This window comes from Dromiciops gliroides, chromosome 1, assembly GCF_019393635.1.
Source record: "Dromiciops gliroides isolate mDroGli1 chromosome 1, mDroGli1.pri, whole genome shotgun sequence".
NCBI lineage: Eukaryota > Metazoa > Chordata > Mammalia > Microbiotheria > Microbiotheriidae > Dromiciops > Dromiciops gliroides.
In genome coordinates this window covers 30,598,712-30,623,989 of record NC_057861.1, presented here as the reverse complement: position 1 = coordinate 30,623,989, position 25,278 = coordinate 30,598,712, and the positions used below count along the sequence as shown (strand labels likewise).

The 25,278-nt window shown below is 48.3% G+C and overlaps 1 protein-coding gene across 1 annotated transcript in view; it reads left to right on the top strand.

Moving 5' to 3' along the window:
* KDM2B (lysine demethylase 2B) overlaps window positions 1-25,278 on the top strand; it is a 153,210-nt gene that overhangs the window by 64,958 nt on the left and 62,974 nt on the right. Inside the window, 3 exon segments of the mRNA XM_043976047.1 lie at window positions 4,212-4,327; window positions 16,236-16,362; window positions 20,496-21,106. Of these exon segments, the coding sequence (XP_043831982.1) occupies window positions 4,212-4,327; window positions 16,236-16,362; window positions 20,496-21,106 (854 nt within the window).

The window sequence follows — 25,278 nt, the reverse complement described above, 5'->3', positions numbered from 1 at the left end:
CCGGTGTCGGAGCAGGTGTTCTCCAGCGTTTCTGGGGTGTAATGAGATGCTGGGGGTGAGGGGGGAGGCTTTTTGTGAATGGCTCAGGAAGCCTTCAGCATTGCTTGTGCTACCTTACAGGTTTATCCCAGTGATAACCATGTGCAGACTTGGAGCAGGTGTTGGGGGGATGAGGGGGGCAGGTCCAGGGATTGAAACCCAGCTAGCAGACCTCCATGGGGCGGGGTGGACTGCTCTGGCTCTATAGGCTGGGGATTGGGGAGGGGAGCAAGGAAGAAAGCCCTGGATCTGAGATAGAGGAAAGAGCTTCCTTTGGCCTAATTCCTTCCCTTTCCTCCCTCTCTCCCTCCCTCCCTCCCTTCTTCCCTTCTCCCTTCCTCCTTTCCTCCTTCCTTCTTCCCTCCCTCCCTTCTTCCTTTCTTTCCTTCCTCTCTCCCTTCCTCTTTCCACTTTCTGGTACAGTACAGTGGAAAACACTCCAGAAGCTGAAAGACCAGGGTTTGAATCTCAAATTTGCTACTTCCCAGCCTTTGAGACCTTGAATAAGTAACTTCTGCTTTCTTTCCTCAGTTTCCCCATCTGTAAAGAGTGGGCCATATACTTACTAGATGACTTCGGAGGACCCTTTCTGGTTGAGATCTGTGGTCCTAGGATCCCTTCCCTCTCCCTTTCTGTTTTGTTCATTGTTTTTTTTTTTTTATCTTTGCCCAGACCTGTGATTTCATCAGGGTAAGGGACTTCCAGAACAGAAAATAGCTAGGGGGCACCATAGTGCACAGAGCGCTGGGCCTGGAGTCAAGAAGTTCAAATCCAGCCTCAGGCACTCAGTAGGTGTGTGACCCTGGCCAAGTCACTGCACCTCTGTCTGCCTCAGTTTCCTCATCTGAAAAATAGGAATAATAACACCACTTACCTCCCAGGGTGGTTGTGAGGATCCGAGGAACTAATATTTGTAAAGCGCTTAGCGCAGTGTCTGGCACATAGTAGACACTAAGTGAATACAGGTTATTATTTTTATTATCATCATCTTCCTCATCCTCCTTGTTATTGCCTCTCCAGAGAAGGCAGGGAAGCGGATTTTCTCAGCTCTTCAGTGGAGCCAGGCTCTGTAAATGGTTTCGTTCTTTTGAACAATTTGATCCCTTTCCCACTCAGAGGCAGCTGGGAGTTGGTAGGCAGGACAAGTCAGGAAGCCCTGCATTCAAGTTTTGCCTGGCACACATTCTGACTGTGAGATCCTAGGTGAGTCCCTGAACCCCTCATTGCTCCAGGCAGAGAAGGTGCTGACCTGCACTCGGGGACGGAGTTCCCTCACCTGGAAGTCCTTCCACCAGTGAAATCACATGTCCCGTACCTCGTTCACGGATGAGCCCATTTTCCCTCAGACGTTTGTATGTTTGTGTGGGGATCCTTCTCCCCATTTCACAGGTGGGGAGAGGGGCAGCCAAGGCCCAGAGAGGGGGAAATTAATTGCCCAGTATTGTAGAGTGGGCCAGTAGAGCTGGGACCCCTGGTCCTCTACCTTCCCATGGCCTGGCCAGGTTGGCTGAACCCTCAGGGACCCTTTCTTCTTCCTGGTTGGCGTAGTCACCTTGTGTGAGTGAGAGCTGGCGACAGAACACATTGCTTGGTACCTCCCAACTGCCCAGTGAGTGGGACTCCGTGGCTAGGGGCATGAACATTGAGAAACACTGTTTAAAAGCAATGAAGCTGAGGGTGGTAATAACAATACAACTAATAATAACCCAGGCTTCCATTCCCCTCAGGAGAAACAAAAACCACAGTTACTGAGAAGACACACCAGGATTTAGCTCTTGGGAAGGAGCTGAAAAGCAAATCTTAAATGCAAGGTAGATATTGAGAGGAAAGAGCAGTAAATCTCATATCCCCGGAACTGGGTTCAAATCCTACCTCCTCCTGGTGCTAGCTCTGTGTCTGTGGACAGGTTAGTTCTCCTTGCGAGCCTCGGTTTGCTCATCTGCAAAAGGGGGACAATAATACTTGCAGCACCGACCCCCATGGGGTCGTTTGGAGGTTCTCATGAGGTCCGGTCCATAAAGCAGTTTGTTTGAGTGCTGGGTCAGTGTCAGTGATCATTATTGTTGTTACCATTGGGAATGTACTTGGTCAACAGGGCCGCAGCGTTCTTGAGTTTGTCCTAGGGTTTCTTAAGGCACCTAGACAGTCATTAATAGTTGCTTGCACTGCACGCTTTGCAAAGCGTTTTACAGATGTTATACCATAGAAATCCCCCCTCCCATTTTCCAGGAATGTCACACAGCTCACCACCTCCCCTCTGTGTTCTGGGCCCTCCCTGGGTCTCTTTCCATATGAGAAAGCTGCTGAGGGGGCAGGGGACCTGTCTCCTGGGTCCTTGCCAACCCTGTTTGCCAGTTGGCCTTGGTCTTTGGGGAAGCTGACTCTGCCTGTGGGCTTGGAGGGGGCTTGAAACTGAAGAAGAGCAGCTTCAGTTTGGGAAGGAGCCAGCACCTTTCTGGGTTGTGGTGGGGTATTGTAGATTTTTCTCTCTAGCTCCCAGAGACGGTGTTAGATATATTGGATAAAAGAGAGCAGCAGCAGGCTACCTAGATCCTCTCCCTCCCTCCCTCCCTCCCTCCTTCTCTCCTTCTCTCCCTTCCTCCTCTTCTCCTTCCCCCTCCCCTTCCTCTCTTTCTCTCCCCCATCCCTTCCCCTTCTCCCTCCTCCTCCCATCCATCCCTGTCTCTCTGCTTCTCCCTCTTTCACTCTCCTCCTCCTCCCTCCTTCCCCCTCTCTCCCCCTTATATCCCTCCCCCTACTCCCTCCTCTCCCATTCTCTTCCCCCTTTTCATCTCCTTCAGTCTCCCCTTCCTCCCCCTTCCCCACTCCTTCCCCATCTCCCTCCCCCTCCTCTTTCCCCCTCCCCCCTCCTTCCCCTTTCCCTCTCCCCTCCCCCTCCCCTTTCTAGCTCTTTCCTATTTATCATCACCTCTTTGTCTTTCCCTGTCTCTCAGGCTGCTTCAGTAGGTCTTTCTCTACTTCACCTGAACATCTCCATGCCAACCAGGGGGCATCAAAGGGAGCCTCCTGTTCGCTGTAGCACAGCCGTTTAAAATGTGGTGTGAGGGCCCCTGGGCATCCAGAGACTCTTTCAGAGGGATGGGCTGTCAAATTCAAATGATGTTCATAATAATAGCAGGACATTTTCATTTCTAACGTGGTAAATATTGCTAGATGACCAGGCCCGGGCTGGTAAATGTTTAACGACTGTCTCTCAGGGGAGAAAATGTGCTCCCAACACTTTTTTTTTTTTTTTTGGCTGGGCAATGAGGGTTAAGTGACCAACACACTTTTAAATTTAATTTCAATCATTAACATTTTTCTATCACTTTCTTAAGACTAAACAGTCAACAAAGCCGTATCTGAAATAAAGCCGGGTTGCTAGCATTTGCTGATTGCCAAGGTATAAATGCCCACACTGAAAATTTCACATTTGTCTCTTGCAGGCTGGCCCCGGCATACTTGATGGATATAACCCACATAAATGCAATCTCTTGGGGAGTGTGTGTTTTTGGTGCCTTATCAGTGGTGTCTGACTCTTCATGATCCTATTTGGGGATTTCTTGGCAGAGATACTGGAGTGCTTTGCCATTTCCTTCTCTAACTCGTTTTGCAGATGAGGAAACTGCAGCAAATGGGGTTAGGTGACTTGCCCAGGGTCACACAGCTAGTAAGTTTCTGGGGGTTGTATTTGAACTCAGGTCCTCCTGACTCCAAGCTGCTCATTCTGTTCACTGCACCACCTAACTGAGAGTGTGTGTGTATGGGTCCTTACTAATTTTTTTGTTTGTTTGTTTTTTTAGTGAGGCATTTGGGGTTAAATGACTTGCCCAGGGTCACACAGCTAGTGTTAAGTGTCTGAGGCCGGATTTGAACTCAGGTACTCCTGACTCCAGAGCCAGTGCTCTATCCACTGCGCCACCTAGCTGCCCCGGTCCTTACTAATTTTGAAGACAACAAAGGAGTCCCAAGACTAAAACTTGCTGCTTTAGTGGGTTGGGGGGCTATAGGTGGAGTTAAGGAGACTTGTGTTCAAATCTCAATTGAGCCCCTTCCTTGCTGTGTGGTGCCGGGTTTAAACTCTCTGAGCCTCAGTTCCCTCATCTGGAAAATGGGAGGGTTGCCCCAGTCTGGCTATATGAGCTCACTGCCTTCCCCCTCTCCTTTCTTAGGCTGGATCCATGCCGTGTACACGCCGGTAGACTCCCTGGTGTTTGGCGGAAATATCCTGCATAGCTTTAATGTGCCCATGCAGCTGCGCATCCATGAGATAGAGGACAGGACTCGGGTAAGGAGCCCTCTGTCTCTGTCTCTCTCTCTCTGTTTCTCTCTCTCTCTCTCTCTTTCTATTTCTCTGTCTCTGTCTCTCTGTGTTTCTCTGTCTCTGTCTCTCTCTGTGTTTCTCTGTCTCTGTCTCTCTATTTCTCTATCTCTGTCTCTCTGTGTTTCTCTATCTCTGTCTCTCTCTGTGTTTCTCTGTCTCTCTGTGTTTCTCTGTCTCTCTGTGTTTCTCTGTCTCTGTCTCTCTGTGTTTCTCTGTCTCTGTCTCTCTCTATTTCTCTGTTTCTCTGTCTCCCTCTGTTTCTGTCTCTCTCTCTTTCACTGTCTCTGTCTCTCTGTTTCTCTGTCTCTGTCTCTCTCTGTTTCTCTGTCTCTGTCTCCCTCTGTTTCTCTGTCTCTCTCTCTTTGTTTCTCAGTCTCTCTCTCTGTTTCTCTGTCTGTCTCTGTTTCTCTGTCTTTCTCCCTCTGTTTCTCTGTCTCTGTCTCTCTCTGTTTCTCTGTCTGTCTCTCTCTGTTTCTCTGTCTCTGTCTCCCTCTGTTTCTCTGTCTCTGTCTTTCTCCCTCTGTTTCTCTGTCTCTGTCTCTCTGTTTCTCTGTCTCTGTCTCTCTATTTCTCTGTCTCTGTCTCTCTGTTTCTCTGTCTCTGTCTCTGTCTCTCTCTGTTTCTCTGTCTCTGTCTCTCTGTTTCTCTGTCTCTCTCTCTCCCTCTCCTTCAGGAAGGGACCTTGGCCTCTGCTCCAGACTCTCAGAGGGGGGATGGACAAGGGCTCTGGGGTCAGTTGTGTGGGAGGAGAGAGTCACCGTCCTTACCCCCAAAGTTGGCCATGTGACAACAGGGGGATGTTCACTTGAGGTCAGGCCCAGCCGGCCCCTTCCTCCCCCAGAGTTTCTGTTCATCTAGGCAGCAAAATCCCCCTTGTCAATTAGGAAGTGACCCAGAGGGAATGGGGCAACCTGGGCCTTTCTGCCTCTTGCCCATTGAAAGAACTCCCAAGGAAACTGAGGCACAAGCTAGTCCTTTCGGCTTCTTTCCCAATGCTTTGTGGTTTTCTGGGGAATCGCAGCTGTCTGTGCTCCCAGTCTTGGGCCGCAAGGCTTTCTGCTCTTCAGATTCATTGGTTTTTCAGCTGGGATGGTCCTTGGTGGATGCCTAGTCTAACCCTCTCCCCACGTCATTTTAGTCTGACACTTTAACTAGGTGATAACATTTCTCAATCAGTCATCCCAACAGAAGACTTTGGACCAAGTGCAGATGACTTGCCCAAAGGTAATACGGCCGGTGATCGGCACACCTGGAATTACCTGAGCTCTGCCTCTGAGGCTCCTCATCCACAAGGGTCCGAGGGTCTAGTGTCCCATCAGCTGATGAGCTTGGCAGACAATAGTATCAGGCTCTCCCATTTTTGTGGTTGTTCAGTCATTTCGGTTGTGTCTGACTGTTCATTTGGGTTTTCTTGTCAAACATACTAAAGTGGTTGACCATTTCCTTCTCCAGCTCATTTTACAGATAAGGAAACTGAGGCAATCAGAGTTAAGTGACTTGCCCAGGGTCACCCAGCTAGTAAGTGTCTGAGGCTGGATTTGAACTCAGGGAGATAAGTCTTCCTGACTCCAGTTCCAGTTCTCTACCCACAGCGCCACTTAGCTGCCCAGCCTCTCCTTTACTTCAATTTTTAAAAAAAAATTGTTTTTCTTTTCTTCCTTTTTTTTTTTTTTTTTGGTGAGGCAGTTGGGGTTAAATGACTTGCCCAGGGTCACACAGCTAGTAAGTGTTAAGTGTCTGAGGCTGGATTTGAACTCAGGTCCTCCTGACTCCAGGGCTGGTGCTTTATTCACTGTGCTACCTAGCTGCCCCCCAAAAAGTTGTTTTTCAATCAACAAAAATCTGCCCTCTTCCCTTCCAGCTCCCTTCTCCCCAATTCCCACTCCTCTAACCCAACAATTGAGAATGAAAGGATAAAACCCATTACAAGCATGTATATTTGCGCAAAACAAATTTCCATATTTTCCATATCCAAAAGAAAAACTATTAATATGTGCATATGTATATAGAAACATAACAATATGGATATTTATAGCTAGAGGTATATCTATCTTTATCTCTATTTTATCTATATTTACATTGATCTATATCTTTTAAAAAATTTTATCTTTTTTTCCTTCCTTCCTTCTTTCCCTTCTTCCTCCCTCCCTCCCTCCCTCCCTCCTTCCCTTCCTTCTTTCCTTCCTGTCTCCAATCTGTACTCTGAGTCTCTCACCTTTTGAATTAGGAGGTGGATAGCATGTTTCATCATTAGTTCTCTTAAATTATGGTTATGAGGAAACAGTTAAGTGACTCACCCAAGGTAACACAACTAGTAAAAATGCCCGAGGTCAGTTTTGAACTCAGGTCTTCCTGACTCTAGGCCCAGTGCTCTGTATACTGTGGTACCACCTAGCTGCCTCTCCTTTACTTAGCTCAAGAAAACCAGGAGTGAAGGGGGGAGGGAGGAGAGGGGAGATTGGGGGGGAAAGGGGGCTTCCCTCTGTATCTTCCCTGTCCCTGAGTTGTTAATTTTTTTGTGTGTGTGGGGGGCAATTGGGGTTAAGTGACTTGCCCAGGGTCACACAGCTAGTAAGTGTTAAGTGTCTGGGGCCGGATTTGAACTCAGGTCCTGTTGACTCCAGGGCCGGTGCTCTATCCACTGCGCCATCTAGCTGCCCTGAGTTGTTCACTTTTTAAAACTTCCGCTCTCTCTTGCCCACCATTGCTGACACTGAGACAGACTGTTTGGGAGGTAGGTGCTGTGATGATTCCCACTTTCCAGTTGAGAAAACTGAGGCAGGCAAAGGTTAGGCGATTTGCTAGTAAGTATTGGGAGGCTGAATTTGAATTCAGATCTCCCATACTCCAAGCCTGGTGCTCTATCCAGTGCGTCACCTAGCTGCTTCTAGGTATGTAGAGTCCTCATTTTCTTTCTATCATTTTCATGCCTCTGGATTTGGGGAATCTAATAAAAATTCATCCCATTTTCAGCCACTGCGGGGTACTGAGCAGGTACAGCTGTCTGGCCCGGTTTTATATTTTATGGAGTGTGTTGGAGGGGAGCAGGGAGGAGGGATGGATGCACTGGGCTTCCCCTTGGGAGAATCATAGGGTTAGGTCTGGAAGGAATCCTAAAAGTTATCCGTTTCAGGTCCCCCCATTCATTTTTCAGACGAGGACACTGAGACACAGAGAGTTTAAACAACTTGGCCAGGGTCACGCAACTAGTGTTACAGTCAAGATTTGAACCCAGATCTCTGTTGCCTCAAAAAGCCAGAACTCATAGCAGTTGGCCACATTGGGGTCCTAGTCAGATGCATGCAATAATTAGGGGAACCTTCACTTTTAGTTGCTTGTAATAGCCACAGGCCTCCACTCGTTGTGGTCTATTTTCAGAGACTTTTGTTTGTTTGTTTTTGGTGGGGCAATGAGGGTTAAGTGACTTGCCCAGGCTCACACAGCTAGTAAGTGTTAAGTGTCTGTGATCAGGTTTGAACTCAGGTCCTCCTGAATCCAGGGCCTATGCTTTATCCGCTACGCCACCTAGCTGCTCCCTTTCAGAGACTTTTACAGGGAAGAGACTCCCCTTCAGATTTCTCTTTCTGGGGTTCCCCGCGATCTTCTCTTTTTTCTTTAGCTCACAAAGAGCTCTTTCAAGCCCCGAAGGTCCATCTAAGTGCGAATTAGGACTATTCCTGCCCTACTTCATGGTCCTGACTCCTGGGCCCTGCAGTGGGAGGGGATGCTGGAACCAAGGAGGGGGTGGTAAGACCCATTCAGTGTCATGGAGCCACCCCTGGTTCTGTGCACCCAGAGCTGAGTGTAGTGGATAGAGGGAGACCTGGGTTCAAGACCTTCCTCTGATTAGGCAAGTTGATTTAACCATGCCCTTGCACCGGGTAATTTTCTAAGACTTTCACGTTATAAGGGAGTTTTCCCCTCTGTCCCAGTGGAGGGCATTTCCACACTGAAAATGCAGAAATCACAGAGCTGGATGCCGTGGCCCCCTCCGACTACCCCCCACTGCCCTAACGACAAACAGACATCTTTCCACTAGGCCAGGAGCTATTCAGGATTAAGGTCCAGGGGCTCCTTAACTTCCTTATAAGAAATGACCAATGTTGTTTATAGGCCAATAGCCGAGAGATAGATAAAGCCCAAGCCTGTGGTCTTCTAGGCATTTCACAAACTTGTAAGTTGAACTGGGAATTTTAAAGGTGTTGTAAGCTTTTAGGAAAGCCATTCCTCCTTGGGGGTGGGCATGAGTAGAATGGCGTCTTCCCCATGGAGAATGTGTTTTCATAGGAAGGAACCTTAGAGAGAGGGCCTGGGTCTAAAATCTCCCTCTCTGTCACTTTGCCCACGGGACCATGGCAGATCCTTCCTTTATACCTCAGTTTCCTCATCTATATAATGGGGGGATTGGACTAAATGGATTTCTAAGGTCCCTTCCTGCTCCAAATCTGTGCACCTGTGTTCTTCTGGTTACAGCTCCCTGATGGGAAAATGACTTGCCCAAGATCATACCTTCCATAAGTCGTGGAAGGAGCAGGTAGCAGAGTTGCCCATCATTATTGCTCTTTACACTGGTCATTTTATCTGTAATCCAAATCTCCCCTCTCCCCCAATGAAGCAAGGTGGAAAGGCATTTTTATTTGTTTTTTTGTTTTGTTTTGTTTTGTTTTTTTGTGAGGCAATTGGGGTTAAGTGACTTGCCCAGGGTCACACAGCTAGTGTTAAATGTCTGAGGCCAGATTCGAACTCAGGTATTCCTGAATCCAGGGCCAGTGCTCTATCCACTGCTCCATCTAGCTGCCCCAAGGCATTTTTACCTTAAACTCTTTCGGAATAGTAAACCTATGGTAGGATGAAAAAGAGTGATGAAGTCCCTGAGGGATTCCTGAGCAGAGTCACTGTCCCTGGATGGGGCTTTTCTACCTGTCTCCATCCCTGGCAAGGCTATGAGTGCAGGCCGCCTCTCATTGGCAGACTGTTGAATCCTCTTCAATTTCTGGTCTTTGGAGGGGTTTGGCTACAAACCCGATGTGTCTTGGGGACCAAGACAAGGAAAGAGACGCTGGGGAGGGAGGCTAATGGGCTCTCAGAGTCAGATAAAATACTGAGTTTCCCTGTCATGCACACTCCGGCTTTATTTTTCCTATCCCTGGGGCGGCTAGGTGGCGCAGTGGATAGAGCACCGGCCCTGGAGTCAGGAGGACCTGAGTTCAAATCCGGCCCCAGACACTTAACGCTTACTAGCTGTGTGACCCTGGGCAAGTCACTTAACCCCAATTGCCTCACTAAAAAAACAAAACAAAACATTTTTCCTATCCCTGGGAGACTTCTAAAGAAGGTTAGGACTATTTAAAAATAGTTTTTCAGCAGTAATAAAAACCATGTCTTGGATTAGAAGCACCTGCTAATGGGGGAACAGAGGTAAACACTCATTATTTCAGCCTTGTGGTTTTCTTTCCTCATTTAGTAAAAGGGGAAGGGGGTGAAATAATGTGTTTTTTACTTTTCAGTCCCATGATAGAAACTAGGGAACTGCCTGGCCCGTTGACTAAGCTCACTTGGCCTCCACTGGCTCAGCCAGGGGGACAAAAGACATTTCCTCAGCAGCCAGCCCTGGGCCCCTCAGTCGCCCCTCGAGGGCTTTGCCAAGGGATGGTTAAATCCTCATCCTCTGAGTGCTACCCAGCTGGTAGTTTTTGTTTGAACATGTTGCAAGAAACCGATGGAAATTAGGTAGTCATTTCCAGCTTCCTATGGTTTAGATTATCTGGAATCTTGGGCGTCTCCTCATCCAGGGATCCATTTCTTCCTCCTCTCTCCTCCTTAGCCAGTTGGAAATGGGATTGGCCTGAAGCAGGTAGAAATGTTGATGTCTCCTAAAGGGTTAAGCCTTCTAGAGAGCCGGCCATGCCTGGGAGCAGCCATGAGCTCAATGCAGGCTGCTTTAAGGGAACGGCTAACGCCTGTGCGATCCTCTTCAGCATCTCGCTGTACCAGAAAGCACCCCTTTGATCCTTCAGTGCAGAGACAGATATCTCTCTTAGAGTTTTCTTTTTCCTCCTCTTACTCTGACTGAGGTTTCTAAAATAGAATGCATGTGAGTTGTCTGTGAAAGTAAATATCACCTAATCTGCCCAGGGCCCCTTGAACCGAGGACTCTGGGGTTGTTTTGTTTGTCCAGTCTTGTCAGTCGGGTCTGACTCTTCCTCGCCTCGCTTGGGGATTTCTTGGCAGGGATACTGGAGCGGTTTGTCATTTCCTTCTCCAGCTCATTTTCAAGATGAGGAAACTGAGGCAAATGGGGTCAAGTGACTTGCCCAGGGGTCACCCAGCTAGGAAGTGTTTGAGGCCAGATCTGAACTCAGGAAGATGAATCTTCCTGACTCCAGACTGGGCATTCTATCCATTGCATCATTTACTTAGCTGCCCTTTTGGGATCAGAGAATCAGCAATTTAGAGCTGAAAAGGACCTTAGACTCGATCACTTCTGATCCTTTCACTTTACAGATGAGGAAACTGGAATGCAGGAGGCTTAAAGGCTTAGAGTCGTAGAGTTAGAGTTGGAGGAACCTTGGAAGCCATCTCCTCTGACCCCTTCATTTTGCAGATGGGGAAACTGAGGCTCAAAAAGGTAGATGATTTATTTTTTTGTTTTGTTTTTTTTTTTAGTGAGGCAATTGGGGTTAAGTGACTTCCCCAGGGTCACACAGCTAGTAAGTGTTAAGTGTCTGAGGCCGGATTTGAACTCAGGTCCTCCTGACTCCAGGGCCGGTGCTCTATCCACTGCGCCACCTAGCTGCCCCCAGTAGATGACTTATAATGAGCAATCTTGGTCAATCAATCAGTAGTCATTAAGCCTTTACTACATGGCAGGCACTGTGGTAAGTGTTGATTTAGAGCTGGATAAGACTATAGAGGTCATCTTAGTACTACCCCTTCTTTTCACATATCAGGAAACTGAGGCCCAGGGAGGTTAAATAACTAACTCAAGATCATTGTCTTCGAACTGGAAGGGAACTTCATTTTGTGCTTAGTCGAGGTCATGACCCAGAGAACGATGCAGGATCATCAGATCAGGTCTAGAAGGGACCTAAGAGGTCATCTGTGGGAAACCTTTTTATTTTAATGATAAGGAAACAGTTCATGATGTGGAATGCCTTGCCCGAGATCACCTCAGGAGAAAGTGATAAAGCCGCGATGTGAATGAACCCAGGTCCAGATACTCCAGAGTCAGTCAAGTTTCTACTGTGTGATGTGGCCTTCCTTGTGCCCCAAAGCACAGGTTAGTGTCAGAGCCAGGATTTGAACTCAGGTCACCCAACGCCAAATCTAGCAATCTTTAAAAACCTTCTTGCCATCTTTGTAGACACGGAAATGATTTCATTCCAACTGACTGCTTCCAAACTCCCATTTTTTTTTTCCAGGAGAAAAGAACCAAACAGACTCCCGTCCCCTTTCCCTCAAGCAAGATAAATTGAAAACAAACACCCCAACCACCTCCAGATGCTTGGGGGATTTCCACCACCTGACACTCAAATGCTAAGAGAAGTATCAGCCGGTTATGGGACTTCCCAGACCCTGTGCTGTACCTCCTAATGCCTCAGCTCACTCACCTCCAGTGTGGCTTTGGACTTCTCTTGTTAAGGTCAGGGTTAACAACGAGGTCAATGGGAAGGAACTCAATTTGAACCTTAAAAAACTTGAGAGAGTCCGGGAGCACTGCATGCTTGAGGCCGACTGCCTTGTTATTCACATGCGATTAACATGAGTAACATGGAAATTTGGTGAGGTTCTGGAATCTATCACCAAGTAATATTGAGCAATGCTGTCTTTAATATCCCCAGGCATGTGGCTGAAACCTTTTGAAGGCGAAGGGTGGAAGGCGACTCCCTGTTTGTAAGTCAATTCTTTTGCAAATTTTGTTTCCTGCAGTGCTCTCTTGGAAAAAAAATGATCATCATCATCATTATTATTATTTTTTGAGTTCCTTCGTTAGCATCTGTTTTCACCTGATTGATTTCCCTCGAGGTTCAGCAGCTGAGAGGAGGATTGATCCTTCTTTCCCTCCTGATCCGTGACCAAGTTTTTGATTTTTGTTTTTGTTTTTGTTTTTGTTTTTGTTTTTGTTTTTGTTTTCATTTTTTGTTTTTTTTTTTTAATCTAGAAAGACACTTGGGTGTGATAGCGCCTGGCCAATGGCATGCTGACCCAGAATATTATATAAAGGAGTGGAAGAAATTGAACCAGTCTGATTAGGCAGAGTTAGGGAGGCCTCAGGTTTGGAGGAAAGGGAATAGAATGCAATTCTTCAAGCAGCCAGGCGCTGTCCTAGGTGCTGGAGATACAAAGCTAACCACAAAACAGCCCCTGTCCTCGGGGAGTTTCCATTTTATTGGGACAGAATAAAGGAGTATGGTCTGGCCTTGGCCTGATTTTAGAACTCGGGAAGGAATTCTCAAAGGAGGGGGTCCTCAGAAACCTGACACAACCTTCGTCCCCAGAGGATCAGATTTGCTCCTTAGCCAGGTGCTTTTTTTTTTCTGCAAGACACTGAGAGAATTGATGTACTGATAAAAAATACAGTAATAAAATCTTCTACCTGGCTAAAATTGGGGTAGCTAAGGAAAGAACATGTAGGGATCAAATGAACTCAATTCTAATCCCAACCTAATACATTCCCCTTCCCTTACATCCCCAAAGAACGCTCAGTGCAAAGTACAAGACCTCCAGAGAGCCAGTGGGACATGACTTGGGATAGCGAGTTGCCCTTAGAGCCGCCACAAGACCTGGGTTCAAGTCCTACCTCTGACAAGTACTGGCTGCAGGACCCTGAGTGAACTGAGTTGGCCTCTAGGTGCCCCAGGCAACTCCAAGTGTATATGTCTTAGAGAAGCTGCTGACCTGCTTTGGTCGAGACACTCCCTATACCAGTGACGGCAAAGGTGCCGTTGAGGCAAGAGAGATGGGAAGAAGAGGGGGAGGGAGGGAAGAGAGAGAGGAGGAGGAAAAGAGGGAGAAGAAAAAGAGGGAGGGGGAGAGGAAGGAAAGGAGAGAGGAAGAAAAAAAGAAGAGGGAGGGAGAGAGAAAAGAAAAAGGGAGAGAGACACCCTGGCATATTTGACCAATGGAACCTTGTTTCATATCGAGCATTCTGCCGAGGTAGGGAAACAACAGGGTGAACCAATGAGGTAAAATGAAGCCCCAGCAAGGGAAATCAGCGGCCCCAGCTCCCACAGAGTTCGAAGTGGCATGGGATGTTACTTAACCTGGGAGAAATTGGGCAGGTTTTCCTCTTCAGGTGGGTTTAGTGGGGATCTGTGGGAGGTTAGCCCAGGAGAGATGGAGGGTTGCGTTAGCCCAGTCTTGGTTCTCTGCTGATTCTCAGGGGGTCCACAGAGGTTCCTTTTTCCCAAAGGCGATGCAGGCCCAGCAGAAGGCTCTTGTGGACTAGAAATGTTTTTAGGATCAGGCCTGGGGACAGCCAAGGCTAATTAAGCTCATTGAAAGTCTAGGGAGGAGGCTGATCACTTTTGGACACATCAGTTCTTGTGGTCTCTGGCAGAACTCCTGGGGGCCGTGGTCCTCGTTGTTGTCTATGGAGGGGCTTGCCCCCTTAGCCTGTGCTAGATCCTGGGAGATTTTGTGCCAGATCCCTAGGAAGACAGAAGCCCTTTCATTCTCCGGACCCCCTTCTGCTGGTCAGGATAAAGCCAAGTGATTCTGGTAGGGTTGTGTTGGCTCATGGCCCCAGTGATTTTGTCTCTGATTGGGAGGAAAGTGAGGCTCATAGGATCCCAGCTCAGCAGCCAAAAAGGGACCTCAGAAGCCTAGTCTAACCCTCTCACTTTACAGCAGGGGAAACCGAGGCCCCATGCTAGGGAAATGGCATGTCCAAGTTCACACATATGTACAAGTCTTTGAATAGATTATAGATCTAGAACTGAAAGAGACTGTCAGGGGCCATCTGGTCACACCCTTCCATTCTCCAGATGAGGAACCAGGCCCAGAAAAGGGGCATGGCGTAGAATCAGAGGGTTAGGGTTGGAAGGGATCTCTGAGATCACTTAATTTGCCCCCTTCCCACCCCTTGTTTTATACATGAGGAAACAGACCTGGGGAAGTGACTTGGGTAAGCTCTCTCAGGCAGTGAGTAGGGAGCTGGGATTTGCCCCTTCCTCATGTGCTCTTAGTCTTCTACACCCTCCCCGGGCACCAGTCTGGAGAAGTAGAAATTCAAGCCCCTTCCTAATGGGGAAGGAAACTTCTTTCACTCCTCAGGCTCCCAAACCTGCTGGCTTAATGCTACACGTGGTTGGGCTTGTCAGGGAGTGGGGGAGGAGAGAGAGGGCTGTGTGCGTGACCAGAAACACAGAGACCATCTCTGGCAGACAGAAAATCTGGGAGATGCCCGGGACCCCCTTCCCTTCTCTCCCCCTTCCCCTTTCCTCTTCCCCTTCCTATCCCTTCCACCTGCCTCCCCCTTCCTTTCCCATATTCTCCACTTAGCCTCTTCTCCTTTTCCCTCATTATCCCTCTCCTCCCTCCTCCCTTTCTCTCTCTACCTTTCTCTTCCCCCCTTCCCCTCCCTATCCATCCCCTCCCTCTCTCCTCTCTCCCCCTTCCCCATCCTATTCCTCTCCTCCCTTCTCCTCCTCATCCCTTCCCTATCCCTCCTTCCCTTCTCCCCTTCCCCTCCCTCTCCCTTCCCCCCTTTCCTTCCCTCTCCCTCTCTTTCCTCTTCCCCTCCCTTTCCCTTTCCTCCCTTTCCCTTTTCCTTCTTACCCCTTTCTCCTTCCCACTCCCCATCCTCTCCTCCCCTTCCCCTGGCTTCCCATCCTTATGGTAGAATTGACCTAGCAGAACCCAAACGAGGCGGCTGCCTCATGGCGTTGGGTCTCTCCCAGGCTCCATCTCCACCCCATTCCTTCCAGAGCTTGCCTAGCTACGCAACTGTGGTCCCCAGCTCTCCCTTTCGAGCTGAGTTAGTTACTGTTGCAGTGATGACTAAGGGTGATCCCTTCCCACCCCCTCAGTCCTCAGAAGTAAAGAGGAAACAGTTAGTAGTAGAAGCTAATCCCTGTCTGGCCTTTTGGGCAGAAGTCCAGACCCTACTGGGAAGTCTCGAGTTCTAGGGGATGACCCATGTCCAGCCACCACTCCACGCTGGTGTGGACAGAGGAAGAATACTTCCTTGGTACATTTGTTCTTGCTTGGCTAGCTCTTGTCTTCTGCCTTCTGGAGTCCACTTAGGCTTAGAGTTAATGAGGACAGAAAAGAAAATGTGTTGTGTTTTTTTGCTTGGGGAGGGGTGTATGGTTTTTCTTTTCTCAGTGGGTTAGGGAGAAAGGAGGAAGGTGGGAGACTTCCTCAAGTATCATTTAAGCGACCAGATGAGCCTGTCTCTACTGTAGTAGGGATAGTGACTTCGGATCTAGCTCTGGGCACCCTCTTTGAGTGACCCAGGTGAATCACCAGGGGTGGGTGGGGAGCCCTGTGGGATTTGGGGGAGCACTTTGTTGAGCACCCAGCTCCCTGGTCCTTCGGCCCTCTCCTCTCCTCTCCTCCTTGGTGTGCACGGTAGCGAACCCTGAAAGGATGCTATCACCCCTGGCTGCCTCATTGTGTATGCTGCTGGCATCTGGCCCCTTCCAGCCCCTCCCTCCCTCCCGCCCGCCCGCCCGCCTCTCCGCCTTCCCTCTCCTCCCTACACCATTCATGTCTTGCTAAGATGATGAAAATGATGCCTCAGGGGGCCCCTCCGCTGTAAACTTCTCTTGCTCCCCCTTCCCCTTCCCTTCCCTCTTCCCCAATGCCCCCCCCCCTCTGTGCTCACTCCTCCGGAAACTGACCTCCACCCACCGGGTGTTGCTTTTAGGTCCAGGCCAAATTCCGGTACCCTTTCTACTATGAGATGTGTTGGTATGTTTTGGAGCGATACGTACACTGCGTGACCCAGCGTTCCCACCTCACTCAGGAGTACCGGCGAGAATCAATGCTCATTGGTGAGTGCTGGGTGGGGGGGCCGGGAGAGGGAGGCTTGCCATGCATCTGGGAAGTCTGTTTCTGTGCCTGCCTCAGTCTTATAGAGCGGGGAAGAAGCCACTGGGGAATGTTGCAGGAGAGAGCCCTGAACTCAGGATTCTTTACAGAGATGAGAGCATTGGGGGAAAAACTCCAGGGATTGACTGGGGAGTGGTCATCCTTTGGGAGGTAGAGTCCCTGCCTTGGATGATGGCAACCCTGGCTCTTTGGGGACCTGTGAGCCTTAACAGCATCTGTGGCTTTGCAAAAAGGGAGGGTCCTGGGAAGGGGGAGCCCTTTGCGTGACCGGTCCCTGGTATGTTTGCAGATTTGGGGGTGTCCATAACAGTGTGTTCTGTTTAAGCCTTTGATTTGTCCCTGGTTGATTTTTCTGCATCGGTGAGTGTCTTTTATCTCATGGAGGAGAAAGGCCCTTGGGGAGAATGCCCGGGGCCCATTTTTAACTCAGCTGCTACAAGGGGCCATCGGGTTGGGAGATGGGGAGGGGTGGCTGAGAAAGGGAGAGCAGTAGGTGGCGGGTGATACTGATCCAGGCAAGGAGAGAGAGCGTCTATCCCCGCAGCTGCAGTAGCCCTGCCCCCCTGCCTTTATTTAAAGGGACATCATCCCACGCTTGGCTCTGCCCTCTCTTTCTCTCACATATCCATCTTGAAGTTGCATCCCAACAGCTGGAGGCAGTGGGGATCTGTGGACAAGGTTGAGCGGGCTCTCTGCCCAGGACTCCTTAATAACTAATGTGTTTTTGCTGATGAGAGTCTGCAGATAGGTTGGATCTGAGGTTTTATCTGTAGTAGGTAAGATGCTCTTTTTTTTTTACAGCTAGGGTATGAGGTTCAGAGAGATGGCTCAGTGGAGAGGGACTGGGCCTTAAATTGAGGAGACCTGAGTTCAAATCCGGCTTCAGATACTGTCTAGCTGTGTGACCCTGGTCAAGTCACTTAATCTCCATCTGCCTCAGTTTTCTTAAGTGTAAAATGGGGACCCTGATAGCACCTGCCTTCCAGGGTTGTTAGGAGGATCAAATGAGGCAATATTGATAAATAAAATGGGAACTAATCCAACCTACAGTGTTGTCGCAAGGCTCCTGTGAAATCTTGCACACAAAAGCACTTAGCACAGTGCTTGGTACATAGTAGGTGCTTATTCCCTTCCCCAGCGTCACACAGCTGGCAAACCCAGGTTCTCCTGACTCCAAATGTGCACCTTGGAGCTCCTCAGTTCTGGGCCTAGAGCACACACGCTCACTGCTTTCTTGGCAGCCGAGGGAGGAGGGAGCCCGGGTCTTCTCCCATTTTTCTTTCCCTGGTGTCTTTCCTAGATTTTCTCATACAACAGGAATTCCTCCCCCAGCCCTCCTCTGACCCATCCTCTGGCGCCTTCCGTGGCATTGGAGGTGTGCGTGTGCGTGTGCATGTGTGTGTGCGCGCGCGCGCGCGTGTGTGCGCTTAAGCACACTTTTTGGCTCTCATGCTCTTGCCAAAGCTTCTCAACAAGTGGTATATATTAAGGTATTTGGAACTGAGTCACTTGTTCTCAATCCCAAGACTTCACATCTTGATCTTTGAGGATCTCCTGGAAGGGAGGAAAAGAGGGAGAGAGGAGGAAGGAAAGGGGAAAAGAAAGAAGGGAGAGAAAGGAAGGAAAGAAGAGGGAGGAGGGAAAGAAGGAAGAGAGAAAAAGGAAAGAAGGGATAGAGAGGAAGAAAGGGAGAGAGGGGGGCATCTAGGTGATGCAGTGGATAAAGCACCAGCCCTGGATTCAGGAGGACCTGAGTTCAAATCTGGCCTCAGACACTTGACACTTACTAGCTGTGTGACCCTGGGCAAGTCACTTAACCCTCATAGCCCTGCCCCCCCCAAAAAAAAGAGAGAGGAAAGGAGGGAGGAAGTAAATAAAGATTAAGGGAGGAAGAAAAGAAGGGAGAGAGAAAGAAAGGAAGGGAAAGAGAAGGAAGAAAGATAGATGGGTGAAGGTATGAAGACGCATTTTTGTGATTGATTGAAAGAATGAGCAAGCTTACTATGTGACAAACTTGCCAAGCCCTGGGGCTATAAGTGGGTTCAGTTCTCAAGCGGGAGAGAAGGAAATAAGCACTTCCGGAGCACTTTCTCTGTGCCAAGCATTGTGGTCAGTGCATTCCAAATTTGATCCCATTTGATCCTCACAACAACCCTGAAAAAGGGAGGTGCTGTTTTTATTCTCATTGTATAGATGGGGAAACTGAAGCAGAAAAAGATGAAGGGACTTGCCCAGGGTCACCCAACGAGTAATTGTGTGAGGCTGGATTTGAACTCAGGTTTATCCTGACTCCACAGTCCTGGCTTTGTTACCAGTGGCCTCCTTGAAGAGTGCCTGCTCTGATTGGGAGAGAGAAAACATAAGAAAGTTTAGCTGCCCAAGGCCTAAGAGTTTGCCAAGGCCCCCCACATTGGCAGTCATTTCTTGGGATAAGAGTTGATGCGGGACCTTCATTAATAACACCACCACGGTCATGCCCTACCCCCTCCAAAGCCGGGATGCTCACCAGGAGCCATAACCCGAGAATCAAAAAGAGGAGGAGGTTAGCAAAACTATGCCAATGCATCAGTTGGGTATACCACATTCCACACCCATAGCCCCCCATTTCTGGAAAGAAGGGAGGAAGGTTTCTTTTCTCTTCCTTTCCTTGGCCCAAAGTTACTTCATATTTTGAAAATAATTGTTTCGGTATTTTTTGTTTAATGTGGCCTTCATTTACAAATATATCCCTCTCCCCTCTCCATCCTATATGTCATCCCTTGCAACAAAAAGTGAAAAAGAAAGATGTTTTGTACACCTATTGCTCCTCGCCTTCCTGAAGAATGGAGGGAGGCACAGCCTTGGTTTTTGTTTTGTTTTGTTTTGTTTTTTAGTGAGGCAATTGGGGTTAAGTGACTTGCCTAGGGTAACACAGCTAGCAAGTGTTAAGTAAGTGTCTGAGGGCAGATTTGAACTCAGGTCCTCCTGACTCCAGGGCCGGTACTTTATCCACTGCGCCACCTAGCTGCCCCCACAGCCTCGGTTTTGTTATCTGTAATATAGGACAAGTAATACTTGCCCTCTCTCTCACAGACTTGCAGTAGGGGAAACATGTTTTGTCAATCTCAGGAATAATGGTGGACTTTTTTTTTAATGTTTTAAAGTTTGCAAAATGTTTTGCCAGGGGCAGTTAGGTGGCACAGTGGATAAAGCACCGGCCCTGGATTCAGGAGTACCTGAGTTCAAATGCGGCCTCAGACACTTGGCACTTACTAGCTGTGTGACCCTGGGCAAGTCACTTAACCCCCATTGCCCACAAAAAATAAAAAATAAATGTTTTGCCTGCACTGTCTCATTCAGTCCTCACTACTCCCTGATGTGGTATCATGCATGTGATCATCTGCCTTTTGCAGATGCAGCTGGGCCTCTGAGGAATTCAGTGAGGTGCTTCATGTTCACAGAATTGATAAATTTCAGGGAGAAGATTTGAACCCACATCTTCCTAACTCTGAGCACAGTGCTCTCTCCGCTATGTCAGTTGTATTTCTAATCTTAAGAGTGTGTGTGTGTGTGTGTGTGTGTGTGTGTGTGAGAGAGAGAGAGAGAGAGAGAGAGAGAGAGAGAGAGAGAGAGAGAGAGAGAGAAAGGGAGAGAGAGAAAAGAAAGGGAGGGGAGAGAGGAATGAGAGAGAGGGAGGGAGGGGGAGAGAGGAGAGAGAGGGAGGGAAGGAAGAGAAATAGATGAGAGAGAGAAAGAAGAGGGAAAGAGAGAAGGAGTGAGGGTGAGGGAGGGAAGGAGAAAGGGAAAGAGAGAGAGAAGGGAGAGGAAGAGAGATGAGAAGAGGGAGAGAGGAGTGAGAGAGGGAGGGGAGAGGAAGAGAGACATGAGAGAGAGAAAGGGAGACAGATGAGAAAGAAAGGGAGAGAGGGAGGGGGAGAGGAGTGAGAGAGAGATGAGAGAGAGGGAAAGAGAAAGAGAGAGATGAGAGAGGGATGGATGCACAGACACCCACACCCACACCCACACGCGCGCACACATGCACAAATTGAAAGACATTGCCTTCCATGTTTCATGATTTCTTTATCATGTCATTCAGATGCCTCGAGAAAACCCAGTGTAGACGGCTTCTCATCTGATTCCTGGCTGGAGATGGATGACGAATCCTGTGAGCTGCACCCCCAGGAGGAGGAGAAGGAAAAGAAAGAGGAGGAGAAAGAGAAGGAAGAGAAGGAGAAGGAAGAGAAGGAGAAGGAAGAGAAGGAGAAGGAGAAGGAAGAGGAGAAGGAAGAGAGCGTGGATAAGGCACCCAAGCCCTTGGCTCCACTGGCCCTGCCTGTCCCACCCCTCCCGCCTGTCCCCCCTGTCCTGCCTTTCCTGCCCCCCAATGCCACCGCCTCTCCTACCAGCACCCCCTTGGAGGGCCAGGAGGCCGCCATGAAAAAACCCAAAGCCACCGCCATGCGGTACCTCAAAAGAACTTTGTCCAATGAGTCAGATGAGAGCGTCAAGTCTGCCATGACCACAGACTATCCCAAAACCCCCACGGGCTCCCCTGCCACGGAAGTCTCCACCAAGTGGACTCACCTCACGGAGTTTGAACTGAAGGGCCTGAAAGCCCTGGTCGAGAAACTTGAATCCCTTCCAGAGAACAAGAAGTGTGTCCCTGAGGGCATTGAGGATCCCCAGGCCCTCCTGGAGGACATGAAGGTGGGTGGCAGAGGGCATTAGAGGGGGGGACCCTTTTATGTGGGATTTCTAGACAAGGGGGTAGGGGGAAGGGGCTCGGGAAGGACCTAATGCCAGCAGGCTCTCCCAGCCCCATTTATAGGAGGTATGGGATGGATGAAAGGCATTTGTGAGACGGTGACTGTGTGCCAAGCACTGTGTTGGGAGAGTGAGTGGGTGTCCTTCGTCCTGCCTGCCCCTTCCTCGTTTTCCAGCTAAGAAAGCTGAGGACCAAGGTTATCCAAGCTGTAAGCGTGAGAGGCAGGATTGGCCTGAGATCCTGTGAATACAGGTCTTTGCAGCTCTGCACGCTCAGATGTCCCGAGGATTTCACATCAGGAGGGGATTTTAAGAATGATCTAATCAAGCCCGCTCGTTTTATGGACAAGTCACCAGAGCTACTGGGGACTTGGCTATATTCACCTACTAAGGAGCTGGTCTAGCTGGGATTCGAACTCTTTCCCATTGTGTCTGATTTGAAATTTTTGTTTACTTTTTGCTACTACAGCCTGTCATGTCTGTGATCTCAAGCAAGGGTCATAACAACCCTTTGAGTGTAGTATTACAGGCCTGGTTATCTGTTTTCACATATACCTCTATACCTACCCATTGTTTTCCCTGATAGAGTGTAAACTCCTTAAGGGCAGGTTTCATTTTTATCTCTGTAAACCTAATGGCTACTGTAGCTTGGGGCACATAGTAGGTGCTTATTAAATGCTTGATGATCGATTATCCTCATTTTACGGAACACATGCCATCTAGTCTTATTATATAAATAGAGAAAGAGGCCGAGAGGGTCACACAGCTACTGAGTGTCAGAGTCAAGATTGGAGCCTGTGCTGATAATCCAGAGTTAGGCCAGAGGACTGAAATCTCCAGTCACTGGTAGCACTGTGGTAAAGAGATAGATTCAAAATCTCACTGATCTCCAGAGTTGTGGTCTCTCGTTAGAGACCCCTGAGGACAGGATGTAGATGGCACCGGTGCGTGGGTCTGAATTCCTTCTCAGACACTTAACTGTGTGACCCTGGAGAGGTTACTTGACCTGTTTCCTTGTTTGTTAAATAACAATGATATTATTGTCATTATGCCCATATATCCTATGACCTGTGTCCCTGGGTAGTTCTGAGGCTCAGGTGAAAATGAATGAACGGGGGCAGCTAGATGGCGCAGTAGTTAAAGCACCGGCCCTGGATTCAGGAGTACCTGAGTTCAAATCTGGCCTCAGACACTTGATACTTACTAGCTGCGTGACCCTGGGCAAGTCACTTAACCTCCATTGCCTGCAAAACAAAAACAAAAACGAATGAACAGGGGCAGCTAGGTGATGGAGTGGGTATAGCATCAGCCTTGGATTCAGGAGGACCTGAGTTCAAATCCAGCCTTCAGTAGAGTGGTGCTCTCTTCCCTTCAGGAGGAAAGCCTTGGGTCACTGTCAGAGAATCTCCAGGTACAGGCAGCAGGGGGCAGTAGTGTTCACCTTCAGGAAGCCATGTGGGCCTTACCTTGTACAACTGGTGGGTTTCTGATGGAAGGTCAGATCTGAGAAGGAGCTTAGGGATCATCGAACTTAACCCTTTCATTTCCCAGAGGACTTAACGGAGACTTGAGTCAGTTAAGTATTTTTCTCAGAGCTCATACAGTTAGTAAGTGGTAGGACTGGGATTTGAATCCAGAGCCTCTCTCTGCCTTTGCCACCAAAATACCCTCCCTATCCAGGCCCCTCTTTTTAACAGAGGATGAAACTGAGGCTCAGAGGAAGGAAGAAAGGAACAAAATGAGTATTAACTAAGCCCATAGTATGTGTCAGGCACTGTGCTTGTTGAACTCAGGAAGATGAATCTTCCTGAGTTCTCTCCCAGCACTGTATCTGCTGTGCCACCTAGCTTCCCCATGTGAAGAATTCGGGTAAAGAATGTTAAGATATTTTTTGGGGGGTGGGGTGGGGCTATGGGGGTTAAGTGACTTGCCCAGGGTCACACAGCTAGTAAGTGTCAAGTGTCTGAGGTCAGATTTGAACTCAGGTCCTCCTGAATCCAGGGCCGGTGCTCTATCCACTGCGCCACCTAGCTGCCCCCAATTTGGGGGCACACCTACTAGCTGTGTGACCCTGGCCAAGTCACTTAATCCCCATTGCCCCGCCAAAAAAAGAATTTAACATTTAAGAATGTTAGGCCAGTGAATTTAGTGCTTAACCTATAGGTACCTGGGAGCTAGTGAAGGCATATGAGCTTTAATGCAAGTACTAAGCAGTTGGCCAAACCATCCAATTAACTAAGTAATTATTAATTTAATTATTGGTAAGCAAGCTCTTACTAATTATTAAATTAACTACCAATTGGTTATCATTATTTAATATTTATTTATTAATTTGTTGGTGGTTTTTTGTTTTGATTTTGATTGGACCCATGATTTTGTCAATATAAAAAATTCTCTGTGAAGAATCTTAAGAGAGTCATCTGGAATACACAGAGGTTAAGTCACAAATTTAGAGTCACCCAGCCAGGATGGGTCTGAGGCAGGACCCGAACCCAGAACCTGACTCCAAAGCCAGCTCTCTAGTCACTATCCCATGCTGCTTCTCCGATTCATTATTCTACATGTTTTACATTTTGGAGCAGACCTGGGACTTCATGGGGGTAGGGAGCTCCTGTTGAGAAAATCTCCTCTATCAATTTAGATGCTATGTTGAGACTTAAGAGTGTTAGCTATTAATTAGTAGTAATTAGTGCTTATAATCCCTCACATTTCTGTGGTTCTTCAAGGTTTACGCTGGCCCTGTCAAAGCAAGACTTCTCTGCTCCTTCCTTCCTCCTGCCTTTTTTGTGTGAATACAGATGTATTCTCAGCTCCTTTCTCTAGGAAGTTTCTGATTTTACACGTCCTGCCCTGGGGGGAATCAGCAATAAAAACAACAACAAGAACAATAATAATAAGGGTTAGGGTTGGTAACGATATTAACAACAACAAGGGTTATAACAATGACAATAAGGGTTGCGTCTACCAAATTCCATTATTTTATCACAGTTGGTAGTAATAATAACAATAACAGGGGGCAGTTAGGTGGTACAGTGGCACCGGCCCTGGATTCAGGAGGACCTGAGTTCAAATCTGGCCTCAGATGCTTGATGCTTACTAGCTGTGTGATCCTGGGCAAGTCACTTAACCCTCATTGCCCCGCAAAAAACCCCCACAACAAAAACAAATAATAACCATAACAACAACAAGGGTTAGGGTTGATAATAATGACAATAGAGGGCAGCTAGGTGGCACAGTGGATAAAGCACTGGTCCTGGATTCAGGAGGACCCGAGTTCAAATCCAGATTCAGACACTTGACACTTACTAGTTGTGTGACCCTGGGCAAGTCACTTAACCCTCATTGCCCTGCAATTAAAAAAAAAGATAATAATGACAATAACAACACCTACTACTGTTATCACTAGCTAGCATTTATCCAGTATTTTCTGGTTAGGAAGCACTTTTCCCGCATTAGCTCATTTGATCCACACAAAGGCCTGGGACCCTTGATTTGGCCCCCCGCTTCAGAGCTTTTTTCATTGTGTCTTGGAGAATTCTTCTGAGTTTGAAAAGAAAGTGCCTGCTAGTTTCATTAGATTGTTCTCTCTAAAATGGAAGTGAGTGATTCACTGTCGAAGGCCCAGATTGTGCCATCTAGGCCCATCAGGAGCCATAGCATTGACATGTTAGCTCCCCTTAGTGGGGACTGGGTCTCAGTGGGCCCCAGGACCAGGCACCCTAAGTTTTCCATACTTGATGTCTATGAGCTTGAGATGTTTTATGAGCTTATGATGTTTAGGGCCTGAGGAAAAGCTGGGGCTTAGGAGGGGTGAGTTTCAGGGTCTCTTCATACTTACCCATCCATACTTAGCCTTTTTGTCAATAAGTGCATTTTTTTTTTAGTGAGGCAATTGGGGTTAAGTGACTTGCCCAGGGTCACACAGCTAGTAAGTGTCTGAGGCCAGATTTGAACTCAGGTACTCCTGATTCCAGGGCCGGTGCTCTATCCACTGCGCCACCTAGCTGCCCCAATAAGTGCATTTTTGAATGTGGGGCAGCTAGGTAGAGCTTTGGGCCTCGAGTCAGGAAGACTCACCTCTGAGTTCCAATCTGGTCTCAGACATTTCCTAGCTG